The sequence below is a fragment of the Phalaenopsis equestris genome, unplaced genomic scaffold (assembly GCF_001263595.1).
Source record: "Phalaenopsis equestris unplaced genomic scaffold, ASM126359v1 Scaffold000800, whole genome shotgun sequence".
Lineage (NCBI taxonomy): Eukaryota > Viridiplantae > Streptophyta > Magnoliopsida > Asparagales > Orchidaceae > Phalaenopsis > Phalaenopsis equestris.
Window position 1 is genome coordinate 1,197,300 of NW_018165240.1, and position 25,406 is coordinate 1,222,705.

Consider the following 25,406-nt stretch of genomic DNA (forward strand, 5'->3'; position numbering starts at 1 on the left):
TCTCTCATCCTCTTCTTTCAGGAGAAGCTAAGAATTCAAACTTGAAAAACTCGTCCACTCTCTTCTTCCACATCCTCCTTAAACTTCTCTTCGAGACTATACGAGCCCATGAACCACACGGGCGCCTACGTTCTAAAAGAATGTGTGTGTTTGTGTGTTTGTGTGTGTGTGTGTGAGAGATAGAGAGAGATTATCACTTTACAAATACAATCTTCAAATGCATTTTCACGATGTAAGAATAATATAAGGAAAAAAAAAAATGATGGAAAAAAGTGATGCAAGCAGCAGCACGAACAATAGCAGTAGATAATTTTTATTCTGATAAAGAAAAAAAAAAAAATAGCACCATAAAAAAAAGAGAGAAAAAAGGGAACTCTGTACCAACCCTAATTTTTGGAAGTTACAGACCAGCTCTTTACAAAAAAGCCCCCTCCCAAAATCAAAATCTATACAAATTTGATGCGATCAAGCAGCACCCACAACACTTCTCAGGGCAGATGTCCAGACAAAAGAAGTCCTGTGACGTTTTGGTTGACATAGTGAAGGTAAATATCAACCTGTATGAATGAATTATGAAATATCAGACTGCAAAAAATAATTTTTATGAACAAATTATTGTCACAAATGAAGGGGAAAATGGTAAATTAATGTTTTTTTTTAACTTGTTTGGAGCGAATCACTATGCACCATGGTGATTTATTCTGCGTTAGGTTTGTCAGGTTGCCAAAACATCCAATCAAATGCACAAAAGAGTGATGCAGACTGCTTGATATTTGATGAAATATTGAGTGATTTTCAGCTTTAAAAAAACATCTAAAAAAATATCATTGAAGGCACAAAAAATAAACAAGAAATATATCAACTTCAGAAGATATATCATTGCGCACCATCTTGAATAGCCTAATTACACATAACTTTGGCTAAGGATTCACGACAGAGAGTAAAATTAAGTGACTCTCTCCCAGTTTTTCAGGAAATTTCTAAGGCTTGTTTGGGATTAATTTTGCTTAAAATTTTTTATTTTCATTTTTTCTACTGCTTTTAAAAAGATGTTTGCTTTGTCTAATTTTATTTCTAGAAACAAGTTAACATATTTTTAAAAATGCTCGAAACAATTTTTGGCTATAACGAGTGTTTTAAAAGATAATCATATCTTAGTCAAATATACAACAACAGGAAGCTTTTATCCATTAAGTGAGGTTGGCTACATGAATCTTTTTTCTCCATTGCGTCCTATTGAGTGTCATATTGTCATTTAATTCTAATAATTAAGATTATTTTTATAAAATATGTCCGAGTCTTTCTAGATCTACTTCTACCTTTCTTAACATAAATCAAATCTAAAACATATCTTTTTCTAACCGGATCATGAGCTGGCGACGCTTGTTGTAATCAAACCATATAAGATGATTCTAATTTTGTCCGCCATTGGAGCTACACCAACCGTATCACGGATATATTCACACGGATATATTCATCCACGGATATATTCATCTCACATTTTGTCTCTAAGTATAAAACCACTCATCCACCAAAACATTCTCACCTCAACAACACTTAGTTTTATGCTTCTCTTTTAAAGGCCAACATTTAACTCTATAGAGCATTATAGGTCCCATCACCATCTCATAAAAATTTCACAAGGAGGAATTTACTGTCGCATAGGAGGATTGAACCGAAAACTTCAGCAACAATTTCTACGGAAATTTACCAAAATAGCAAACATTTTCTTTGTATTTACATATCTAACACTTAAAGTTTGATATTTACATTTATAACATTTTGGTATCATGAACCTATGCATGAAAAGGTGCACATCACTTTTAAAATTTACTTGTAGTGCCATGCTTGATGTGATATTAAAGATTGAGTGTTACGTATGTAAATATGAAAGTTTGGGTTTTAGATATATAAGTACATAAGAATTGTAAATGTCCCTAACATCTAAAGCCCTTACAATCAAGAACTGGACGGTACCCACAAAAAATATACATGAAATAACCTTAAAAATGGTGAGGAACCTGTTCAACACAGGCAAATAAGCTAAATAAGCATCAATTATATAATTCGCGCAACAGAAACTAAAAGAAAATCACAAATCTTGAAAGAAATAACTGACCAACTTTAAGCACATTTGTACTCATTCACCAAACAACTCCAAAATCAAAACAAACTAATTTGTATTGCCAACAGGTCAAGTCAGGTTAGTTCAATTTAGCAAAAGCCTAATAAGACACATGTTAAAAAGTTTAGTTTAACTCAACTCAATCAAAACCTAAAAACCAACCCACTAACATCGTTGCAAGCCAACCTGACCAAGATGTTGAAAGCTTCGTCTTTCAACCAATAGGTCCTGAATTCAAGGTCTTGCATATGCAGTCTAGGTGCGTTGACGTTTGTGTTTGTGCTTGCGCTTGTCTTTGCGTCTGTGGGGAAAAAAATCCCTAATATTCTCATTATAAGGCCCAAGAACTAGGCCCGTTGCCAGGTCGGTTGGGCCCAAGTACCAAGACCATAATCAATCAGGCGGCCTTGAATTCTAAATCCTCAGGAGGAACAGTTAAGTCAGCTATAGCTCATGTAGATAGAAGCAGGCGAGAGTATTCAGGCAATTTGTATGGATCAGTTTTTAAATTTGTCAAATTGATTGCAATTGATCGCCTTTCTTAGATCAGTGATGAAAACTTATAGGCGACATTCTCAACACAGTTGACAGACGGCGTGCACGTTTTTCTTAGCATAGTTAGAAAAAATACAATATGTTGCAAGATTTTTTTCTCATGTGCATAAATTTGTCAGTATTGTGGATGTTGAAGACCTCCCAATAAAAGTGTCACACGACAACGACCATTAAAACCTTTTTTATATTGATTAAATAGACCCAACACTCTCTGTCTCGCACTTGGTCTACTCAGATAGACTGATATCATCATAGTCTAAGAAATGAATATTCACAAATTTCATCAAATCATGGTCTCATTGATCACCTTTCATAGATCAGTGATGAAAACTTATAGGCGACATTCTCAACACATTTGACAGACGGCGTGCACGCTTTTCTTAGCATAGTTAGAAAAAATACAATATGTTGCAAGATTTTTTTCTCATGTGCATAAATTTGTCAGTATTGTGGATGTTGAAGACCTCCCAATAAAAGTGTCACACGACAACGACCATTAAAACCTTTTTTATATTGATTAAATAGGCCCAACACTCTCTGTCACGCACTTGGTCTACTCAAATAGACTGATATCATCATAGTCTAAGAAATGAATATTCACAAATTTCATCAAATCATGGTCTCATTGATCGCCTTTCTTAGATCAGTGATGAAAACTTATAGGCGACATTCTCAACACATTTGACAGACGGCGTGCACGCTTTTCTTAGCATAGTTAGAAAAAATACAATATGTTGCAAGATTTTTTTCTCATGTGCATAAATTTGTCAGTATTGTGGATGTTGAAGACCTCCCAATAAAAGTGTCACACGACAACGACCATTAAAACCTTTTTTATATTGATTAAATAGGCCCAACACTCTCTGTCTCGCACTTGGTCTACTCAGATAGACTGATATCATCATAGTCTAAGAAATGAATATTCACAAATTTCATCAAATCATGGTCTCATTGATCGCCTTTCTTAGATCAGTGATGAAAACTTATAGGCGACATTCTCAACACATTTGACAGACGGCGTGCACGCTTTTCTTAGCATAGTTAGAAAAAATACAATATGTTGCAAGATTTTTTTCTCATGTGCATAAATTTGTCAGTATTGTGGATGTTGAAGACCTCCCAATAAAAGTGTCACACGACAACGACCATTAAAACCTTTTTTATATTGATTAAATAGACCCAACACTCTCTGTCTCGCACTTGGTCTACTCAGATAGACTGATATCATCATAGTCTAAGAAATGAATATTCACAAATTTCATCAAATCATGGTCTCATTGATCGCCTTTCTTAGATCAGTGATGAAAACTTATAGGCGACATTCTCAACACATTTGACAGACGGCGAGCACGCTTTTCTTAGCATAGTTAGAAAAAATACAATATGTTGCAAGATTTTTTTCTCATGTGCATAAATTTGTCAGTATTGTGGATGTTGAAGACCTCCCAATAAAAGTGTCACACGACAACGACCATTAAAACCTTTTTTATATTGATTAAATAGGCCCAACACTCTCTGTCTCGCACTTGGTCTACTCAGATAGACTGATATCATCATAGTCTAAGAAATGAATATTCACAAATTTCATCAAATCATGGTCTCATTGATCGCCTTTCTTAGATCAGTGATGAAAACTTATAGGCGACATTCTCAACACATTTGACAGACGGCGTGCACGCTTTTCTTAGCATAGTTAGAAAAAATACAATATGTTGCAAGATTTTTTTCTCATGTGCATAAATTTGTCAGTATTGTGGATGTTGAAGACCTCCCAATAAAAGTGTCACACGACAACGACCATTAAAACCTTTTTTATATTGATTAAATAGGCCCAACACTCTCTGTCTCGCACTTGGTCTACTCAGATAGACTGATATCATCATAGTCTAAGAAATGAATATTCACAAATTTCATCAAATCATGGTCTCATTGATCGCCTTTCTTAGATCAGTGATGAAAACTTATAGGCGACATTCTCAACACATTTGACAGACGGCGTGCACGCTTTTCTTAGCATAGTTAGAAAAAATACAATATGTTGCAAGATTTTTTTCTCATGTGCATAAATTTGTCAGTATTGTGGATGTTGAAGACCTCCCAATAAAAGTGTCACACGACAACGACCATTAAAACCTTTTTTATATTGATTAAATAGGCCCAACACTCTCTGTCTCGCACTTGGTCTACTCAAATAGACTGATATCATCATAGTCTAAGAAATGAATATTCACAAATTTCATCAAATCATTATCTTAAGTTTGCATGAATATCTAAGGTCTTCTATAAAAAAAAATTCATTTTAAAAATCATAGCCTAAATTCAGTTCTCTACATATGAGATAAAATCAAGAAGATTTATAACATTATGAATTCTCAGGAAGAACATAAATCATATGCAAAATACAGACTCGATGTTCTATGTACAAAGATGGAATGAAAAATATCTTTGATGGACTAATTTCCAAATAACTTCAAACTGTATGCAAATAACGAATCCATCCCCTACAGACAAGCGAATACAAAGGTTTAACTAAATTAATAGAAATGAAATCATTCAAATAATTCGACGATTGCCTCATTGACAGAAAATGAGGGGATTCTATTTTCAAAGCACTCCCAAATCACAATGCGAATCACCTCATGCCCAATTCAACTACTAAAGATACAAAAATAACAAGTTCAAGTTAAAAATTACAAAAATTACAAAAAGTCAAAAATATTAAAGAGAAATCTAAAATTAAAGCTAGGCCAAAAAATCAATCCACCCAACGCAATAATTTATAGAGGTGACAAATTTAAGATTAAACTAGCTCAAAAAGGGTCATTGTTATATCAAGCATAGTTATATTATCATTTTAAAAGATCTTTTGTTAAAAAAAAGAGATACATGTCTCTAATCATGGTTTTGTAGCTCATGACACCACAAAAAAGAAACGGGCATAACAAGGGTCCTTTGAAAGAATAACTGATTGAAAATGACAACATTAAATTATAATCATAATCAAAGCTCATAAATTTCCTAATAGCCTAAATCCCGAGTACCAAATCATGTAGTGAACTTGATTTAGGATAATGACCTTTATTAGCTAAGGTTAACTTAAAATTATTCCCTTCAAACAAACATCCACTAAAAATTCACAATGTCCATTTAGACGATACAATCCATGGCTATTGATAAGGACACTTTGATCAAATTTCATCAACTACAATCTCTAACTACCTCGACCAAAATCGACAACTTGAGATATAGAACAATGAGAAACAATCAATTTTAGCATTACTTCTCACACCATTCGTTCTAAAGCTAAAAGTGATCAGTTTTTTCAATCCAAAACCAAATTATTGCTACAATAATTAAACATTTAATGCCTAATGACCGGCCTTATTTGAAAATTCTCTCATCATTAAGGAGTAACAATAGGGTTTTACTAATATGAGAAAACTAAAACAAGATTATAGATTTCTCACAACATGAAAAAAAATCACTAAATAAAATTTATCTTAAAACAAAAACTCTCTCAGAAGAGTTGGGGGCAAATTTTTTGATCCCACGACATTCAGTTACACTAGCCCGTTAACATCATCAAAACTATAAAGTCAGCATTTCTTCTCCCATTGATACTTACTCAACAAACTTTTTAGACATACAAACAGCATGCACATTTGCCTTCAAAGAGACTAAGGAGTGGCCATCCTTTGCAAATGTTACCTGCAGAAGATCGCAACCTCAAGCACAAGTTCCCTGCAACTCTCAATATTAATAATCCCTCAAGCATTCTGTTAGAAGTTATATTACCAAATAATTTATTTCTATTAAAAGTTATGAGGATTAGATTTATTTCCTAATATGATTTTATTTTCTTTCCTATTTTAGATTTATTTTCTCAGATTTAATTTATCTCCTTTCTTATTTTAGGCATTCCTATTTTATGTTGTTTCATTTATCTCCAAATAATTAATATGTATTGATTAATTGAAGATATTAGGTGTTATATCTCTCATTTCCTGTTAATTTCTTTTATTATTTTTTCTATTCTACGATTTATGTAAGGGTTATTTATACTCTCTTTCATTATCAATAAAAAAAATTCCTCATTATTCTATATTTAAATATAGTATCAGAGCCAAATTCCCTACTCAAGCCGCCAATCCTCCCTCAAAAGCCGTTGGACTCCCTTCCTAATATTTTCGCTGCAGGAAGGAAGGGATGCTTTCTCTCCCCGATCCTGCTTGTTGTCCTTCTTGATCATTTCTTCAACGCACTCGGACCTTAAAATACCTTCCACCGCCTTTTCTAGCGTCGCACACGCCCCCTTTTGAGATTGGCTGGCGATTCTTGACCTATCGGTGGTGATCCCTTTTTGTACAGAACTTGGAAAGTTGTAATGATGCTCACTTCAAAACGAAACGCTACAACAGACATCAAAACTAGCATTGTCGTTGGGGAAGATACAACCAGTTCTTGGATCAATTGCTGCCATTTCCGGTTCTTCTAGCCTATGTTTTGGCCACAGTATCTTCGACAGCGGTGGCGAGGCGATGGATTGGAGGATCCTGTGCTCAGCCTTCAGCCGATCGATATTTATAACAAAATTAAACCTTTGCCACTTGTGAATCAGCTTGATGTTGATGATGACATGCACCTAGAGCTTACCCAACAGAATTATAAAGCTGGGAAATTTAAGCAGACGTTGGAGCACTACAACGTGATCTACGAGAAGTACCCACAACACACGGATGTTCTTCTACTGCTAGGTGCCATCCATTACCATTTGCATGATTATGGCATGTGTACTGCAAGGAATGAGAAGGCTCTTGCTATTGACCCACATTTTCCTGAATGCTATGGTAACATGGCTAATGCTTGGAAGGAAAAAGACAATATTGATAGAACTCTTGGGGGGATCTAATGTAACAATAGTTACTTCACGAATATGGATTGTTCCAACGATTTTTTTTTCTTTTTGCAAATATTCAAAATACTCAATATAAAAAAGAATAAAAGAATAATAAAAAATATTAAATCTAATTCTAATATATTAACCAATGAAAAATGAAATAGTAAAAGAATTCAATAGATAGGGATAGTAATAAGAATTTCCATTTCTAATAATTACTATTTAGAATAGTAAGAATAGCTTCAGTTTAGAAGTTCAAAGTGAAATAGTATTAACATATTTCTTCTATGAACGAACAATTACTTGAATAAAATGAGAGGATTCAAAAAAAGTAAATATGAACCGAACCGCCAGTAATTACCACGTGGCTCTTGAGCTATGACCAAAATTCGATGATGCTTGGTCAAATTTAGCAAGTGCTTATATTAGGAAGGGGAGGCTTCATGAGGCAGCTCAGTGTTGCCGCTAAGCTCTTTCTTTAAATCCTTGCCCAGTTGATGCTAATTCCAATCTTGAGAATCTCATGAAATCACAAGGGCCGATTCAAGAGGCATATCATTGCTATCCAGAGGCATTCTGAATACAACCAAATTTTGTTGTCGCTTGGTTCAATTTCATTGGGCATTTTATGGATGATGGAGATCTTCATAGAGATCTTGTATACTATAGGGAAGATTGTTACAGAGGATTCATCTTTGGTTCAACAACTTGAGAAAGGTTATTACAGAGACGATATTGGATGTATCCTTGATTGGAATCCAATCAGCCGACCTACATGCCCTTCTCCGTCAATTTCTTCTCTGCTGTCGATAAACTCTATGCAATAGGTTCTCCAATGAAATTCTTCTTGTAGTAAACTCCAACAGAATTCTTTCCTACAACATACTCTCCCCTGGAAATGTTTTCTCGTAGTAGACCCTCCTCCGGAGCCTTTCCTGCATTAGCCCGTCCCCCGGAATCTTTCCCGCAATAGACCCTCCTCCGGAGCATTTCCTACGATAGCCCCTCCTCCGAAAACTTTCTTGCAATAGCCCCTCCTTCGGAGCTTTTTCCTTTTTTTTTTCTTTTTTTTTTTGCAGACCATACCATGTAGCTTTTCTGGCATGTTGTCTACTTCCCTGCAAACTCCCCTGCAATATTTATTGTAGAAGTCTTCCACCTACCTATAGACACTACAAGAACTGTGGTCAAAGACAACCACAGTCAACTAGAAGTCAGTTTTTCCTGCAGGTTGTCTAATTCCATGTAAATTCCCTTGCAGCATTACCTGTAGGAGTCTTCTGCCTACTTACAGACACCGCAGGAACCACAGTCAAAGACAATCGCAGTTAACTAGAACTCAGTTTTTCCTTCAGATTGTCTACTTCCCTACAAACTTTCCTGCAATATTACCTATAGGAGTCTTCCGCCTATCTACAAACATTGCAGGAACTGCAGTCAAAGACAACAACAGTACGGGGAAGACTTCAAGTTCTACTTCACAGGATCTTCATTGCCCATTGTTTGCTATTTTCAAATCCAAGTTGAACATAATTTCAACCACGTTTCAACTTGAAGAAGGGTGTTAGAAATTATATTAGAAAAATAATTTATTTCTATTAGAAGTTATGAGATTTAGATTTATTTCCTAATATAATTTTATTTCCTTTCCTAATTTAGATTTATTTACTTGGATTAAATTTGTTTTCTTTCTTGTTTTAGGCATTCTTATTTTATGTTGTTACTTTTATCTCCAAATAATTAATATGTATTGATTAATTAGAGATATTAGGTGTTATATCTTTCCATTGTTGTTACTTTATTTTTATTGACTTTCCTATTCTAGGATTGATGTAAGAGTTATTTATACCCCTTTTCATATCAATAAAAAAAATTCTGCACTATTCTAAATTTCAACACATTCCAATGAACCATTCAAAGCCCAAAAGAGTCCCAATGTGGCCACAAATCCCCAAATGAAGCCGGTTGGTCGGCCTAACCCAAAGATGTTAATTATTGATTACACACAAATTAGCACCAAAATAAGCACAACAAAATTTATTAGTCATCTCCTACTCCAACAGAATCAATGTTTGAGTATCTAGCCAATAATAGATTATATTACAAAAGTAAATAGACTTGATCATTTGCAATAAGCTAAATTCCAACTTGAGCGCACAACTGCTCTCAAAATAACAAAATGATAACTTAAAAGAAACTTATAATAAAAGAAAGTTATAATAGACGAGAAAACTTGAAAAGCTTATAATATATGAAAAAGTACTTATTCATGCATGCAACTCAAAAAATGCAATAGGAACTAAATGGATGTAATATACTTACCAAGGAAGATTGTGAAACCAACTTTACAAGGCATAGATACCTATCCATGATGGATGCAATAAAAATCTCAACTGATTCATCATTGTTATCTGACATCCTGCTCAAGCTTTAACCCAAAACTGTTTGGAAATTTCCCCATTATCGCAGCTTCTCTTGCTATTTGAATGTCAGAAGGCCAAAATGTCTGCCAAATAACTTTACATGCAAATCGAGGTAGTAATGCTAAAACAGTTATCAGTAGAATAGCAAGCCAATACGTCCTTGAGCTGATTAAATGGTATATCGTCCTGCAAAGCAAAAAACATAATAAAAAGCCCGACACAATTGAATTTAGGGGCATTTACATACGTACCACTCAATTCCTATGTATTTACACATCTAGCCCGTAAACTTCAATTTTTACATACATACCACCTTAACTATGCATGAGAAGAGGTATTCCACTTTTTAAAAATTAGAACGGTGACATTTTTTATGAGATATGAAATGAGTAAAGAGCCAAAATAATCCCAGACTGTTTACATGGGGATATTTTAAAGCCTAGTGTCAAATTAGTCCCTACTCTTTAAATTGAGGATGCAATAGTCCTTTATTGAGGCTATTCAGCCCATGTTAAAAGAAATTGGAGACTAAATTGACACTTTATAGACTCTAGACTAAAATGACCCCTTGCAAAATATCGACAGACTATTTTGACACTTTGCTCAATATGAAATATTTGGGCGGTATAAATGTAAAATTGAAGTATAGGTGTTAGATATGTAAATACATAGGAATTTTGTACTATGTATGTAAACGACACAATCAAATTTAAGAAAATACAAAAAGAAGGCAATTGTACTGACCAGTAGTTGGGAAAACTTGGTATGGAATCTAATGCTACCATGCACAAACAAGCAACAACAATTGATCCCCATGTTGCCAAATGAGTTATCAAAACCCACCGCCGTATATCCATGGCCAAGTGAATGTTGACAAGGACAACTACTGCAATAGTCCACAGACTACCCAAGCTCCATATGTCTATGGTACTATATCTGTAGGCGAAGAAAGGCACATAGAATAGAACAAGACTTTGCCACAGTGTATCCAGCATTGTGATCCAAAAAAGATGCAAATTATAGCTCTCGTGTCGATGTCCCGAACAATAAAGTTTCGGATATAGAAGAAGTGTTTTGTGACTTAGGTCCTTGTCCAAAATACCCACAACAATTGTTGGCACTGATGTGTAAATAACAGAATAAAATACACTACTCCAGTCTGTTAATGCAGAAGTTGTGGAAAATGCAGTTTGTAAGATATACCTGCATAGAGAGAGCATAAACTGGTAAAAAAGTGTTGACACGCATCATTTTTCTTTGCACTATTTACTAATATTTTTATTACACAACCAATTAGTCATTTCTAACATGAATGATGAATGGAAAGGATTGCAAAAACTACTACAACAACAACAACAACAAAGCCTTAATCCCACTACGTGGGGTCGGCTACATGAATCCTTTTTCTCCATTGCGTCCTATTTAGTGTCATATTTTCATTTAGTTCTAGTAAATTAAAGATCATTTTTAATACAATAAGCCCAAGTCTTCCTAGGTCTACCTCTGCCTTTCTTAAAACAAGTCGAATTTAAAACATCTACTCTCCTAATCGGATCATCTAATGGTCGACGTTTAATATGACCAAACCATTTAAGACGACTTTCTCTAATTTTGTCTGTCACAGGAGCTACACCAACCCCATCATGAATAAAACAAGAAAGGATTGCAAAAACTAAAAACAAGAAATAAAACAAGCTAGGATCTCATAAAAAAATCAACAAGGGACCGAGGTCATGCATTATTATATGAAAGATTCGAACTTTTAATTTCTAGGACTGATTTTTGTCATCTTTTGAAGGTAAATGAGGACTTCGTCTGCGCTGCTACTCATGCATGCAAACAATATTTCCACGCTCCGCAAGATGATATTTCTCTGTGGCATTTACATACATACCATCTACATACCACCGATTCTTTTGCATTTACATATCCAACACCTAAACTTTGACTTTTACATTTATAGCACCCAAATCATTCATATCACATAAAAAATGCCAATATTTTTACTTTAAAAAAGTGAAAAACACCTTTTCATGCATAGGTAAGGTGGCATATATGTAAAAGTTAAAGTTTAGGAGTTAGATATGTAAATACCTAAGAATTGAGTGGTATGCATGTAAATCTTCCCTTTTCTCTTTGGCTTGGCCTTGATACTTAAAACTTTGGAATTAAGTGGCAATAACACTAGGTTTGCATGGGCCAGTCGTAGAGACGATATAACTTACAATCAAGTATGAAACAAGCTAAAATTTAAAGGTAAGATTAAAATTTAGTGACACAAAAAATTATAAACAATGTAAAATCAAGTTAGAACTTGAAATTACTGAACTGTTTTCCCCGTCAATATGCACTATGATGACACTCTGGTATAGGTAATCAACAAGTTGATTGAATTAAACGCGATGGTTGAGTGATTCCTCAGGCTATCAGATCACTTTTAGTTGGCAGAATCAGTAACCAATGAAACACAAAAGTGCTTTCTAAGTTGTGTAACCAATGTGTCACAATGTATATCACATAGATATATAAGCAAATCACAAGCATATTAAACTGAAAAAAAATCAATCCTAATTTGCCTCCTATGCTCATTCCAAAGTCAAGTATTTAAATTAGAAATAAATAAATAAATAGATAAATGCGGAATAGCATTGATCAATTTCATAGAAATTCTGTTCCATTGCTTCAATTATCTTTCATTTCTTCAACAAAGCCTCACATTTTTATTGGAAAGAAGTTGATTACTTGCAAATGTGGAGTATGGCTATCTCTGTTCTATTTCTCATTTCTCAAAGAAATCTAAGGGATTTGTTTTTTGGTTTTATTTTTGTTTTTCCTTTGTCTATTAAAACATGTTTTTTTCCTTTATTTTTTAAAAACAATCATATCTTAATCAAATTGTCAAATATATTTCGTTTCAAATTTAAAACATAAACATAGCAAAATAAAAGCCAAAAATAGAAAATAAAAAACAGAAGTCATTCCAAACAACCCCCAAGTATCTAAAGATTAGAGCAGAAATTCTGGTTATGATTATCAACATTTTTTTTTTGCTGAGATTAGTATATTTTTTTTCAGATTTACTCAACTTAAATGCTCTAGCCCCAAAAGTAATTGTCCCTGCTTAAGAATATAGTAAAACTCATCTACAAAAATGCAATATCAAACACAATGAAATTACCTGTAAATAGCTTTCTGATAAATAACATACGTAATAAATCATTAAAAGAAAACAAGAAAAAATAACCACATGCCAGCAGCAGAAGAAACTCCGGGTGCATTTAAAGTCATTATGCATACCAGAACAACATTAGCACGAAAACAGCATTTCTGTAGAAGTTGTAAAGAACCAAGTAACCGACACGCTGATAGTTCCAGTGACCGTGCACAAGAAGCAATCTTTTGAGGAATCGAAACTGTCCCATAGCGAAATCCGATGCCATTACCGCTTGACGACCTTCTTGACCACATATCCCAACACCAACATCGGCCATTTGAATCATGGAAACATCATTTGCTCCTGAAGAATGCAGCATTTAGTTTAAAAGTTTATTTTCTGTGACAATATACATTCCTGGCACACAATTTTTATGTATTTACATGTCTCACACCTGAAATTTCATATTTACACAAATAGCACTTTGGTATGTGATATTAAAGATTTGAGTGCTATGTATGCAAATACATGAGAGTTGTGCGCCATGTATGTAAATGCCTCAAAAAACTAAGCTATGTGGCATAGAACAAACCCAGGCGACTAAAAAAAACACTGGCACTGATCATAGTGTTCTTTGAAATAAAATACACAATAAAAAGTTCTCTTCCCTGCTGGTTCCAGCAGGGAAAATAAAGCTTTTTCTTACATAGCCGATAAAAAAATTCTGTACTTTTTGCAAGTTTGGCAGTTTGACAAGCAAAGCTAACCATCATTTTCATATACTGAACATCAAGAATCCATTATGAATAACAACATACAAAGTTCAAAAATAAGTAAATTACAAAAATTAAACAAAGGGTCAAATTCTACCAACTTGAAAAGTTCAACTCACCATCACCAATGGCCAAGGTCATGTCATTTGACCTGCTCTTGATAAGATCCACAATTCCAGCTTTTTGCAATGGCGCAACTCGACAGCAAAGCACAACCCTACAGGATGTTGCCAGTTCAAAAAGCTACAAAAGAAAAAAAAAATATTGATAACATTATCAGTAACCTTAAAAAATAAAGTTCAATGCCTAACAAATAGAAGTTAATAGAGATTACTCATACATCTGGTTCGAGTTCTTTCTCCAAGATGTAAACAAGACTGTTTCCATCGATAATAAGTGCGAGTGAAGGATTTCCAGAGCCTACTACTTTCTCCATAGAACCAATAAATTCACCCTCTTTTAGCTTCTTGCTTCCCTCAGTGTAAATCAATGGTTTCACTCCATGCTTCGCCTTTGCATTAGCCAAAAGAAGCCTGCAATCTTCTTCTGAAGTTCCATTGATGATAATTTGGTGCATGTCATCAGTCAGGAGCCTGCAAGAAAGGGCAATAGAGATTGCAGTCTCTTGTTTGTCGCCAGTAAGGACCCAAACTTTGATACCAGCTTGTCGAAGGGATTCTATGGTCTCAGGCACACCCTCCTGCAATTTGTCTTCGATCCCAGTAGCTCCAAGGAGATTTAATTGGCATTCTATCAGAGCAGCTGCTTGTCGAAGCTTGTTTGCTCTCTCAGTTAAAGAAGTACTGGCTTCCTCATATTTCGCCTGCCACTCCTCCAGTTCAGCACCACTAAGATCCCTTGCAGCAACCACGAGGGTACGTAAGCCTTGCAAGGAATAGTTATTCAAGTGATTCTCAGTCATGTTTTTTATTCTTGCAGACTCAGTTTCACAACTACCATTGTCAATCTGATGGTTGAGAATGCTTAACACTGAAGTATCAGCACCCTTTACCAGAACCTTGATGGCATTGTCAGGAAACCTGATCACCACGGACATTCTCTTTCGCACACTATCGAACTCATGAAGGCCAAGTACATCTAACCTGATTTAAACAGTGAGATTTACAAAGTCGTATTAATACTAAATGTTGAAGAAAAAAAGAGAACAGTGCCAAATTAGTCCCCTGACTATTTAGAGGGAATAATTTAGTCCCAGAGTTTATAAAAGTGCTAAATTAATCCCTATATTATTTTAATGGGGGCAAAAATAATCCTCACTAAGAAATAGTCTGATAACTAAATTGACATTTTATAAGTTTTGGGACTAAAATGACCCCTCTGCAAAAAGTCAGGGGACCATTTTGACAATTTTCTCAAGGAAAAAATGAGAAAACAGTGATGGCATGACTCGAGTAACGTAGGTCAAGGAAATGAAGAAGCAAAACATTGCCTACCTAAGCATCTCACCATTCACATCAATAACAATGTGGCCAGTTGTGCGTTCAATGAGAGTAAATCCATAAGCAGATGCAGCGGCAACTAGAGCTTGTTCATCAGGAGACTCACCCTGGTACTCAATAGACACATCTTCATCACATGCTAGATCAACAGAATTGGATGACAGACTCGAAGTTATTGGAATGACAGTATTACAAGCTGCCAATGTAAGAAAAAATTCACGAGCAGCAGTTCTTTCCATTCCAGGTACGTCGCCGTGTAATAATTCCACAAGTTCAGTGTCAAGATTAATTTCTGATTTCAGCTTCCATTTCTTATGTCGTAACACATCTGTGTAGCAATAAAAAGCCCGTAGCCAAACAATTATGCCAAAGTTATGTCAAAAGAAGCTTGCTTAGCTCAAATTACAAATAAAATAACCATATGTGCCTTAACTCACATGGCCTGAAACAAATTTAAAAGAATGATGCTCGGTAACAAATACAGATTAAAGTCACAATTTTCACATGCGAGGATTCAAATGGTAGTGTAAATAGAAAAAAAAAAATTTAGAAAATTAAGACTTCAATTTTCATCATTTCTTGGATTAAAACAAAATCAATACATTTGAGGGGCTTAAAATTAATGTTGATTTCTAACCAAAACCAACCAAACAGCGTGTCTGGCAAATTTTATTGTTTTCAAATATGTTGTTGACATATGTCATGATGAAATATGAATAATATCCGGTCAAAATCAAAGCAAAGATAATCGTCAAATGCAATATAATACGAAATCAGTTTAAAATGTTTGAATCATATAAAAAAAATTATCAACTAAATACTCGTTACTTAAAATAGACTTCACAAGCCCAAAATGACAATTATTTCCGGTCATCCACATTGTTTGGCGTGCCCCACAATGAAGGAGAATAAAATCTACCTAAAAGCATTGACAAATGTCACCCATTAGCAAATGAAAAGAGTTGGATTGTTGCCCACTCATAAAATGGATTTCGTCAAAGTTTTCGGGGCCACGAAAATGCTAAGGAATGCTAATATGATCGAAAGCTCTTAAATTACAAATACAAGTTTAAAATATTCAAGTGAATTATATTATTGAAAACTAAAAGTAAACTCATTTACCCTTCGTAATAATATATTAAGAGTAATGGTTAAGATTAACTTAAACTCACAAACTAATGTTATATCAAGCAATAATCCTATGACAACTCTCAAAAGTTTCAATGCCAAAGAGAATATGACCTGCGTTCTTCGTCCATGTGGTTACACGCAAAATTACAACACAAAATAATAATTACAACTGAAGCCCTCTTATCGAGTAGCTTGCAATAAAGTATACAATTATATTAAGGCCACAACTCCAAAATATATGTTCTCCAATGACAATACTTGTTATGAATCATATGGTATACTTGATAGGGCACAAAATTCCCTATTAACTAAGGTCGACTTAAAATTATCATGTTATGCAAATGTCCACCACAAGTTTATAAGGTTCCTTTGAACGATGTAACACAAGAATACTAAAAGGATTTATAAGTCGGGTTATGTCAACTACCTTTGCAAACTAAGTTGACTAAGATCCATGATAACCTAAGACGACAAAACTATGATATATTGATAGGGTTCATAACAACTCCCCCACCATCCACTCTAAACTAATAGTGGCAAATTTCTTCAATATAAAATCAGCTGTTGCAATTATATGCCAAGTAATTAAGATCTTAACAGCTGGTCTAAATAAAATATAAAAAAATAAAATAACTTGTTATTGTTAGTGCTTACATCTATGAAAACCTCAAACCAGATCATTCCTAGCAAACTAAGGACAATATTATTGAGTGGTACCATATGAACAATCAAATATGCCTTCTAAAATTCTGACCCGAAACCATGCAAGACTCTCACGAGAGGTTGGGAAGTAAATTTTTAAAGCTCATAAAATGTATCTCCAACTTCAAGCACCCAAATTGCCCTAAAAAACAATAAATATCCAGCGACATTGTGCACCCATCAGCCTGTGCACTTAAAAATCTACATCCTTGGCAACCAAGATCCAACGCAGGTTTGTTTTGGGGGAGATATTTTACTAGGGGGCTAAAATATGCACCAACCAATTTTAAGGCCATGCTTGAAAAGAGAAGATCTGCTTTAGGATGATGAACCAATGCGAGTGATATGCTGTACTGATGTCTTAAATAAAACTACTTGGATCCGAAAATCATTCGAATAAAAAGATAGATGGTAGCCTTCTTCCTTAATACAACCAGGACCTGCCAACTGCCCAGAAACTATCACATTAATTATAAGTCATCAATAAAGTTTTTATTTTTCTGCTAAGAATCTACTTGTGCCAAAAAACACTTGCAACTCTTAAATGCATCAAACCATAGCTTCACATTTTCAGTAAAAATCATGTTTGTTAGATGCATTTGTTTGTGCACTTGAACAAAATAGTGTAAATTCTTATTTTAAGATCCGAACATTTATTTCAAAATTACTAGACTCATCAACATCAGTCCTTGCAATGAGGAGGATCAGATAAGTTGAACGGGGCTTACAACCCTATCTTATAGATAATGGGCCCGAATAGCCTGCGCAACATTTTCGAACTTAGTATTTGATCATTCAATACATTAGTTGGAACAAATGCGGGTCTTTAATTCTTATATTTGACTTGTTTTAGTTGAAGCGTTTGGTGTCTTAAGGCAATTTATTGATTTTAAACATGAATTAAATCAAATAGCTTGAAAGAATGCATCTTGAAAGGTTTGCATAGATCTTGAGGTATTTGTATTCATAAAATCATAAAATTATTTAAATATCTTGAAATTTTGTGTGAATATTATGACTTTTTGTTGCACACAAATTTTCATTTTAAGCATTTTACCACCTTTTATTTGCTAGCAGGTATTGTGAATTCAAAGACAAAATTTTAAAGTTCGAAAAGCCTTGTATTTGAATTATTTTCGTCCTTAGAAGCCTAAGTTCAAAAAACTCAATTTGGAATTGATTTTAAAACCCTATGAACGTAAGTCTGAAAAAAGCTCACTTTTAAAATATTTTCAAGTCTTATGAGCTTTAACTTTTAAAACCAAAATTTAAATATTTTTAAGCCCTAGGAATCTATGTTTTGGTAGGGTGAGAGAGGTAAGTGGAAGCGATGATAGGGATGTGCAAATGAGGAATGTTATATGGTTAATTATTTCTAACTGAGAAAGAGAGCGGGATCAGTTATTGTGCATTCAAGCGGGCTTTTGCAGGCAAGAGCACGTAAATGAACATTTGATTAATTAATTGTTTTAATTAATTTTAAATATATATTATTTTTTTATTTCTCTCCACCTTTTTTATTTTTTACGGTGAACAAATGTCCCCAACAAACATGGTGTGCACCTCGAGCAAAACATGTTTGTTGTCCCCCAACTGTGATCTTTTCAAACATGTTGATTATCAGCTTTCTTTTGCAGAAAATATTTAGCTAGAAGAGAACACCCGATCTTCCACTTGATGAGCCGAGTGAGAATTCTAATTGAGCATATATTGATAGTCTTGATCCTCGAAGGGACGCTGATATCCGGGACAAATTTGAGTTGCATCAGGATATGCCTATGAACCGAAACATTAATATTAAATTCTTCACTCATTCTCCTATTTTTCTAGATTGCTTGTCATAGACTCCGGAGGTTCAGGAACTCGCGAAACGGGTTACTGCTCTCAAGTTGACGTGTGAAGAGCATAATCCTTTATAATGACAGTTTGATTTCATTCGATGTTTTATATCTAATATGTTAGGCCGATGTCCGTCATTTTCAAAGTTGATAAAGAAAAATATTCATTTAAATGGGATGTTGAATATCAAGAAACTTTCGATAGAATTAATATATACCTCTTAAGCCCACTCATTCTCTCACCACCAATTCTAGGAAAGTCTCTTATTTTGTACACAACAATATTAGAAGAGTCCCTAGTGCTTTGCTAGCTCAATACAATGATGATAGCAGGGATAATGCTCTTTATTATATCAGTAGGAAGAATTAAAGGAGCAAAAAAATGATATTCTTCAAGTGAGAAATATTATTTGGCGTTAATTTTTGCTGCTCAAAAGCTTTCACATTACATGTCTCACAAAATCACTCTCATCCCAAGCATCGATTTACTGAAGTTCTTGATGACAAGACCAGTATTGACATGTCGCTTGGCTTGATGGTTAGTACTGCTCTTGCAATTTGATATCACACATGTTTCTCAAAAAGCAATGAAAGGACAAACTCTAACAGATTTTCTTGTTGATCATCCCGTTTCTGCTGATTCTCCGCTCATCGAGGATTTGTCCAATCTAATCATTTAAAAAAATGAGAAACTACAAATTTGAGAATTATATTTTGATGGAGCTTCTTCCATCAAACCTGCCCAACCTACAGATCTTCCAAAATCACGAGCCGGCATTAGTCTCATCTTTGTGATACCAGAGGGAGGCATAATGAGGTATTCATATGGATTAATTGAGCCTCGTACTAATAATGAAGCTTCAGATGATATAAATCATCAAAAGTTGTAATTTTTGCTTCACTTACTATCCTTTTTACAGAGCTTCTAGCTTTCTTGTAATCATAAGAATTTCAATCTTCAGAAACATCTATTTTCCTTTATCACATTTCTAGCTACCCTCCACCATAGTTTCCTTATTAATTCACTTTTAAACACAAAATCACATTTATATGTGCTTGTTGAGAATTATATTGATAGTAATCAATCTTATCACCACCATATTTGTTTCAAAAACTAACCATTTAACTTAGTACCCATTATTATCCTTACCTTATTTCAATGGGTAACATTTTTAGCAAATAATAACTTATAATGTTCTCAACTTTTAGAACGTAATAATTAAAGTTTAAAAGGAAGTAGATTTTATGGATTTTTAAGTTCGATTAAAGCTTCCTCTAAAAAATTCTACCAAGACATGAAAATATCTGACAAGATATTAAATTCTCACCTTAACTAACTTGATGTTTCCAACATAGACTAGGAACATCAAAGTCTTCATTATCGAACCGAAGCAAAAGCCCCAAGTTTTCATCCCTTGAACTAGCTACCAACTCCAAAAGCTAATCAATCATCTATGGTTCTATGGGATAATCCTTGAATGTGGTAAAACATATTTGATAAGAAGGAATTCATTATGTCACAGCCAAGGCTCATAAATAATGAAAGCATGGTCACAAAATATCCCACAATCATAAAAACTTGAGACCTTAGCATGCTTAACCAATCCTTCCACACACATACTCCCAAAGTCATGCATACCAATAAGCCATCAAAATTCAAAGCCAAGCACCCTCTTAAGTCATTAGTGCTTTCTCAATCAAAAGAGATAATTAACTATTATGGGCCATAAAAAATCCAAAAATGCAGATCAATATGTCATAAAATGCTAATTGATGTCTTTGCTCGTAGTACAATGCTTGCTTTCTACTTCCCTAATATGAATTGGATGTAACAAGAAGTCTTCTAGAAACTCCACTAAACAAATACCAAATTAGTTTTGTGATAGGCTTACCTATTATGTATGATAGGTACTAGCTTCTAATATGTGATGTGATATGTTATATCAATTTAATAAGGAAATAAGGCTATAATTAAGTGTGATAGTTTTAAATGTGTAATAAATTTAAATATCTTAAAACCATTATGCATAAATAGAAATAAAAGGGAAGAAAAAACTTCTAAAATTGAGACATAATGGTTAAAATTGAAAAACGCCTCTAAAACTTTTGCTGATATAAGTATCATTGAGGCTTAAATGAAAAATGTTATAAAAATGAAATTAGGTTGGCAATATTTTATGAATTTAACTATTATGCTATTAAAAATCATTGATATCTGAATGTCTCAAAAATAAAAAAATTATGATAAATTTGAGGCAAAATTATGAATGATAAATTAAAAAATGATTATATCAGAAAAAAAATATTTGAGTGATATTTATTGAAAATAAAGCAAGTGAAAAAAAAAAACTCATGTGATTTGAACGAATACAATAAGGAGTAAAAATGTGTTTGTATGAGTTGCAAAATAAGTGTTAAAAGGACAGAAGAAAAATGAGTAAACTTATATTACATGGATAGTTAGATGCTCAAAATGATTTTTAGCACCTCAGATGACACTCAACAAAAATGAATGAAAAGTTAAGTTTCATAATATCAACCTAAACAATTGATAGCTAATGTTGATGATGGTATCACCTAACAAGATAATTGCTTGTTTGTTTTGTTTTAAACAAGCAAGGAACAAAAGCTCTAAAAAGATTGCTTCTCACATTAGAAAACAAATGAAACTATGGCATATTTATATTCATGAGTTAACATGTAACTATAGAAACTTAACATGACAATTAAAAGATAGCAAAATCACCAGGTGAAAGTAGTACAGGCAATGAAGACGAAATTATGCAAACATCCCATTGTTCCAAATTTACCATTAATGTACAAATTATGTTATATTAAACAAAATAGAAGTACAAATGAAGATTACAGGTAACCAACCAGAACTGCGTTCACCCATCATTAGATTCCCAGTTCCCTTTAAAGAGGTTCCATAATCCCTTCCATAAACACTAGCCCTTTGGAATTCCATCTTATTCTCGGTCAAAGTACCCGTCTTGTCAGAAAATATGTATCTTATTTGACCCAAATCCTCATTAATGTTCAACGATCTGCATTGAAACCTAGAGCCTGAATTACCATCATACATCTGTGCATCTTCAATCATGAAATAAGACTGTCCCAACCGAACAAGCTCCATTGTGATATAGAGAGAAATTGGTATCATTATTTGGAAGACTATGACAGAACTTAAAAAGGAAAAAAATATTTCCATAGGGATTCCATAAAACTTAAAATATTTTCCATTTTCTCTCCCATTAGTGATGTATCTCCTTCGATAGTAAGGGAGTGAGTCAAGCTGAGGCTCATGATCTTTAAGCCATAATCCCATACCTAATGCCACCACTGCACACATGGCAAAAAGAAAAATGGACAACCAAAGCGTTTCCCTGTTCATATAGCTTTCAAGTTTGCTCCTTTTTGAAGGTGAGATGGCGCTGTTCAACATTGCTTTTGTTTCCTGTCCAGCATACACAACAACCCCAATAATCCAGGTGGTGTTCTTAACCTGGCAGCCCCTCAAAATAATGTTTGATGGGCCGAGTGAAATCTTGTGTCCATTGTACTCCATGTTGGCTGTGAATTCATAAATATTCTTATTAGGCTGTTCACACCTGATTATCCCTGAATAAGAACCTACTTCAGCACACATGGGAGTAGTTTCCAGACGTGCATATCTTGTCTTTAGATTCGACTCACCATCCAAATTCATTGTCTGGACAAAAGCTACACCATTTGGATCACTTGTCCCTAACAAAACCATGTCACAAGGAATGGTTTCATCACAGAAAATTTTCACCACCTCTCCAGCATGTATGTTCTTCCATTTCTTTATCCTAAATTGTCCAAATTGGTAAACTTGAGCATCACGGCTGTTCTCATTTCTATCAGATCTGTGCCTCCTCCAGTCTTCATAGCCATCTTTCATAGCTGTCACACAGAGTACAAATAGAAGGGGGAAGAGAGAAACAGTTCTACCAAAAACTGCCAGGGGAGGAAGCTGATTTAGACCGGCAATGGCTAAAAAATACAGATAAGCTACTCTGTGAAATTGGATGAACAGGTTTTTAGGTAAGAATGTAATAAAAGTATATTTACTGGTACGAATCTCATTCCCACTGAACTCATATTTCTCATTAGTCTTTCTTGGATCATTAATGTATATCAACCTAGTGTTGTCCTCGGATGGAAATAGGTCATCAAACTGAACGCTTTTGTGACGAATTCTATGTGATTTGCTTCCCTTTTCAAGTCCCTCGACAGACGAAGAAATTTCCAGAGATGATGGAATTTGCTGGCGTTCCATGGCATTCCAGGAAACAAGGTGACTTGACTCTTGAGGAGAGCATTCCAGAACAATTTGATCAAAGAAGTGAGAATCTGCGGAATGAAACTGCTCCGTTATACTTGTTACGTCAGAATCCCCAGAATCCCCAATATGTAACAGAGATAAATCCTTATCTCTAACTGAAAAACCCTTGCCTGCCATAAGGAAAAAAAAATAATAATTATCTCCTGGAATGGAAGGAAGAAAGGAAGAAGATTTGCAGAGGAAATGGGACGAAGTAAAACCTGAGCAAGACTGCAGCAATGGAGAAAATTTGGCTTCAATTTGAGGTGAGTGCAGCAAGGGCCTTTCAGGAGTCATAAAAAAATCCTGCCAGAACGCATTTGAAGCAAAATACTGTATGCTGAACAGATTTTAACCATCTAGGCTCCCTGACACAGCCAGTGAAAGAAATTTTATGTTAAAAAAAAAAGCTAAGTGATTAAATCTCCAAGAAAAAAACAAAGAAGCAAGGGAATATTTAAGGAATTAGGCTCTACATCTTCGATCATTTTGAAATTCCTCGTAGTGATGTATTGCTGATGCGAACTAATTGAAAAAACGTCATCAAATATGGAATAGAAGCTAGAAAAATCAATATAATCAAATAAAAAAAATACTTTTTTTTTTCTTTTGTGTAGAACATGCCATTACAGAACCGAAACTCTTCGACCTGGGATTGCAGTACCAATTCCACAAAACAACATTTTAGGCCACTTTAATATTTTAATTCCAATAAAAATAAAATACAGATAGAACCAAGATTTAGAATAAAAAAAAACCAGTAACAATTGACGCCAATAGCTCCAACCAGTTCAAGATAAGCCAAAAAAACAAAATAAATCAGACATAACGAAATCAATTTCAGAAACTAAAGCTCCATCAAATCTCCTTCACGATTCTAAACCAACGAGCAAAAGAGCAGAACGCCAATACAGAAAAACCTCCAACATTTTTCCAAACCAATACCAACAATCGTCACAACCACCGGATCCTCCCCACCACTTCGCCCACACTTCCGTCCCACAATAAACCCCTCGTACAACTCCAATCAGAAACACATAAGAACCATAAAATCTCGCATCAATATATCATCACCTTCGCTTAAGATTCCACAAAATCGCCACCAAAGAAAGCCCCTAAACTCTCAGCAAAATCCACCAATCGCCATCAACATAGCTGATTCCAATGCCATTGCTGCAGATCTGATCCCTCCAACACAAATCTAAGTTGATGTTCGCAGCGGAAGCATAGAAACGCTAGGGTTTGGAAACAGAGCCCTTTTTCCTTCTTCCTGTGGCGTTTAGAGAGAGAAAATGACAGGAGAGGAGAGCGATTGGCGGAGCGCGGAATTCGCCGTTATGCGATTTATAGCATTCTCCCTTCTCTCTCTCTCTCTCTTCTCTCTCTCTCTAGGAGTGAGTGCTCCTGAAGACACCAGAAGAAGATGAACCGGGTCTCCTTTCTGTTTGTGAATTGACGGATATACCCTTGAGAATGGATCTAGAAATAAGGGTATATTAGTCATATGATGACGTGGAAAGTAACGATTGGGGAGTGTTATGGGCGGGGGGAAGGCTTAGGAGATTCTGTAATTGAAATAATAAATAGTATTTTAAAGATTTACATGAATGCCACTTGTATTTTACATATTCAACCCCTAAATTTTAATTTTTTCATATAAATTATTTTATTTATTATGAAAAATTTTTTTTGCCTTGAATGATAATAATTTTTTATATTATACGAAAAATTATCCGTGCTAAAAAATTTAAGTTATCTCTTTACAAATAAGAAATTGATTTAGAACATTCTATAAGAGATTTTGGAGGATCCCCTCAAATGAATTGTGTTTGATTAGAATTTGAGTGCATTAATTATGTCAGAATTAAGCGATCTTGGGTTTGTTAGAGTCGTATCACCAAGACGCTCGATTTAATGAAAGCTTTTTAGATTAAAAATTTGTTTTACATTTTGATTATGTATTGAAAGTTTTCTAGAGTGATTTAAACGATCTGATTTGG

General features: G+C 34.3%; 1 protein-coding gene across 1 annotated transcript; it reads right to left on the minus strand.

Moving 5' to 3' along the window:
• Positions 1 to 305: 305 nt before the first annotated feature.
• LOC110031264 (phospholipid-transporting ATPase 1-like) lies at positions 306 to 24,804 on the minus strand. Its single transcript, XM_020734380.1, has 10 exons — positions 24,481 to 24,804; positions 23,628 to 23,774; positions 21,936 to 23,537; positions 15,382 to 15,715; positions 14,268 to 15,030; positions 14,047 to 14,170; positions 13,298 to 13,517; positions 10,745 to 11,203; positions 9,900 to 10,186; positions 306 to 557 (listed from the first exon to the last, which is right to left on the minus strand). The coding sequence occupies exons 2-9, from the start codon at positions 23,701 to 23,703 to the stop codon at positions 9,985 to 9,987; spliced, it is 3,780 nt and encodes a 1,259-aa protein (XP_020590039.1). The 5' UTR covers positions 23,704 to 23,774; positions 24,481 to 24,804; the 3' UTR covers positions 306 to 557; positions 9,900 to 9,984.
• Between the last annotated feature and the right edge of the window lie 602 nt (positions 24,805 to 25,406).

Bases quoted from the DNA above. Each gene is read 5' to 3' on its own strand.
- LOC110031264 (XM_020734380.1), bottom strand. From the start codon at position 23,703: ATGACTCCTGAAAGGCCCTTGCTGCACTCACCTCAAATTGAAGCCAAA. The intron at 13,518-14,046 runs GTGAGTTGAACT...TGCATTCTTCAG, and splicing joins GACCTTGGCCATTGGTGATG to GAGCAAATGATGTTTCCATG. The intron at 11,204-13,297 runs GTATGCATAATG...CTCTCTATGCAG, and splicing joins TTCGTGCTAATGTTGTTCTG to GTATATCTTACAAACTGCAT.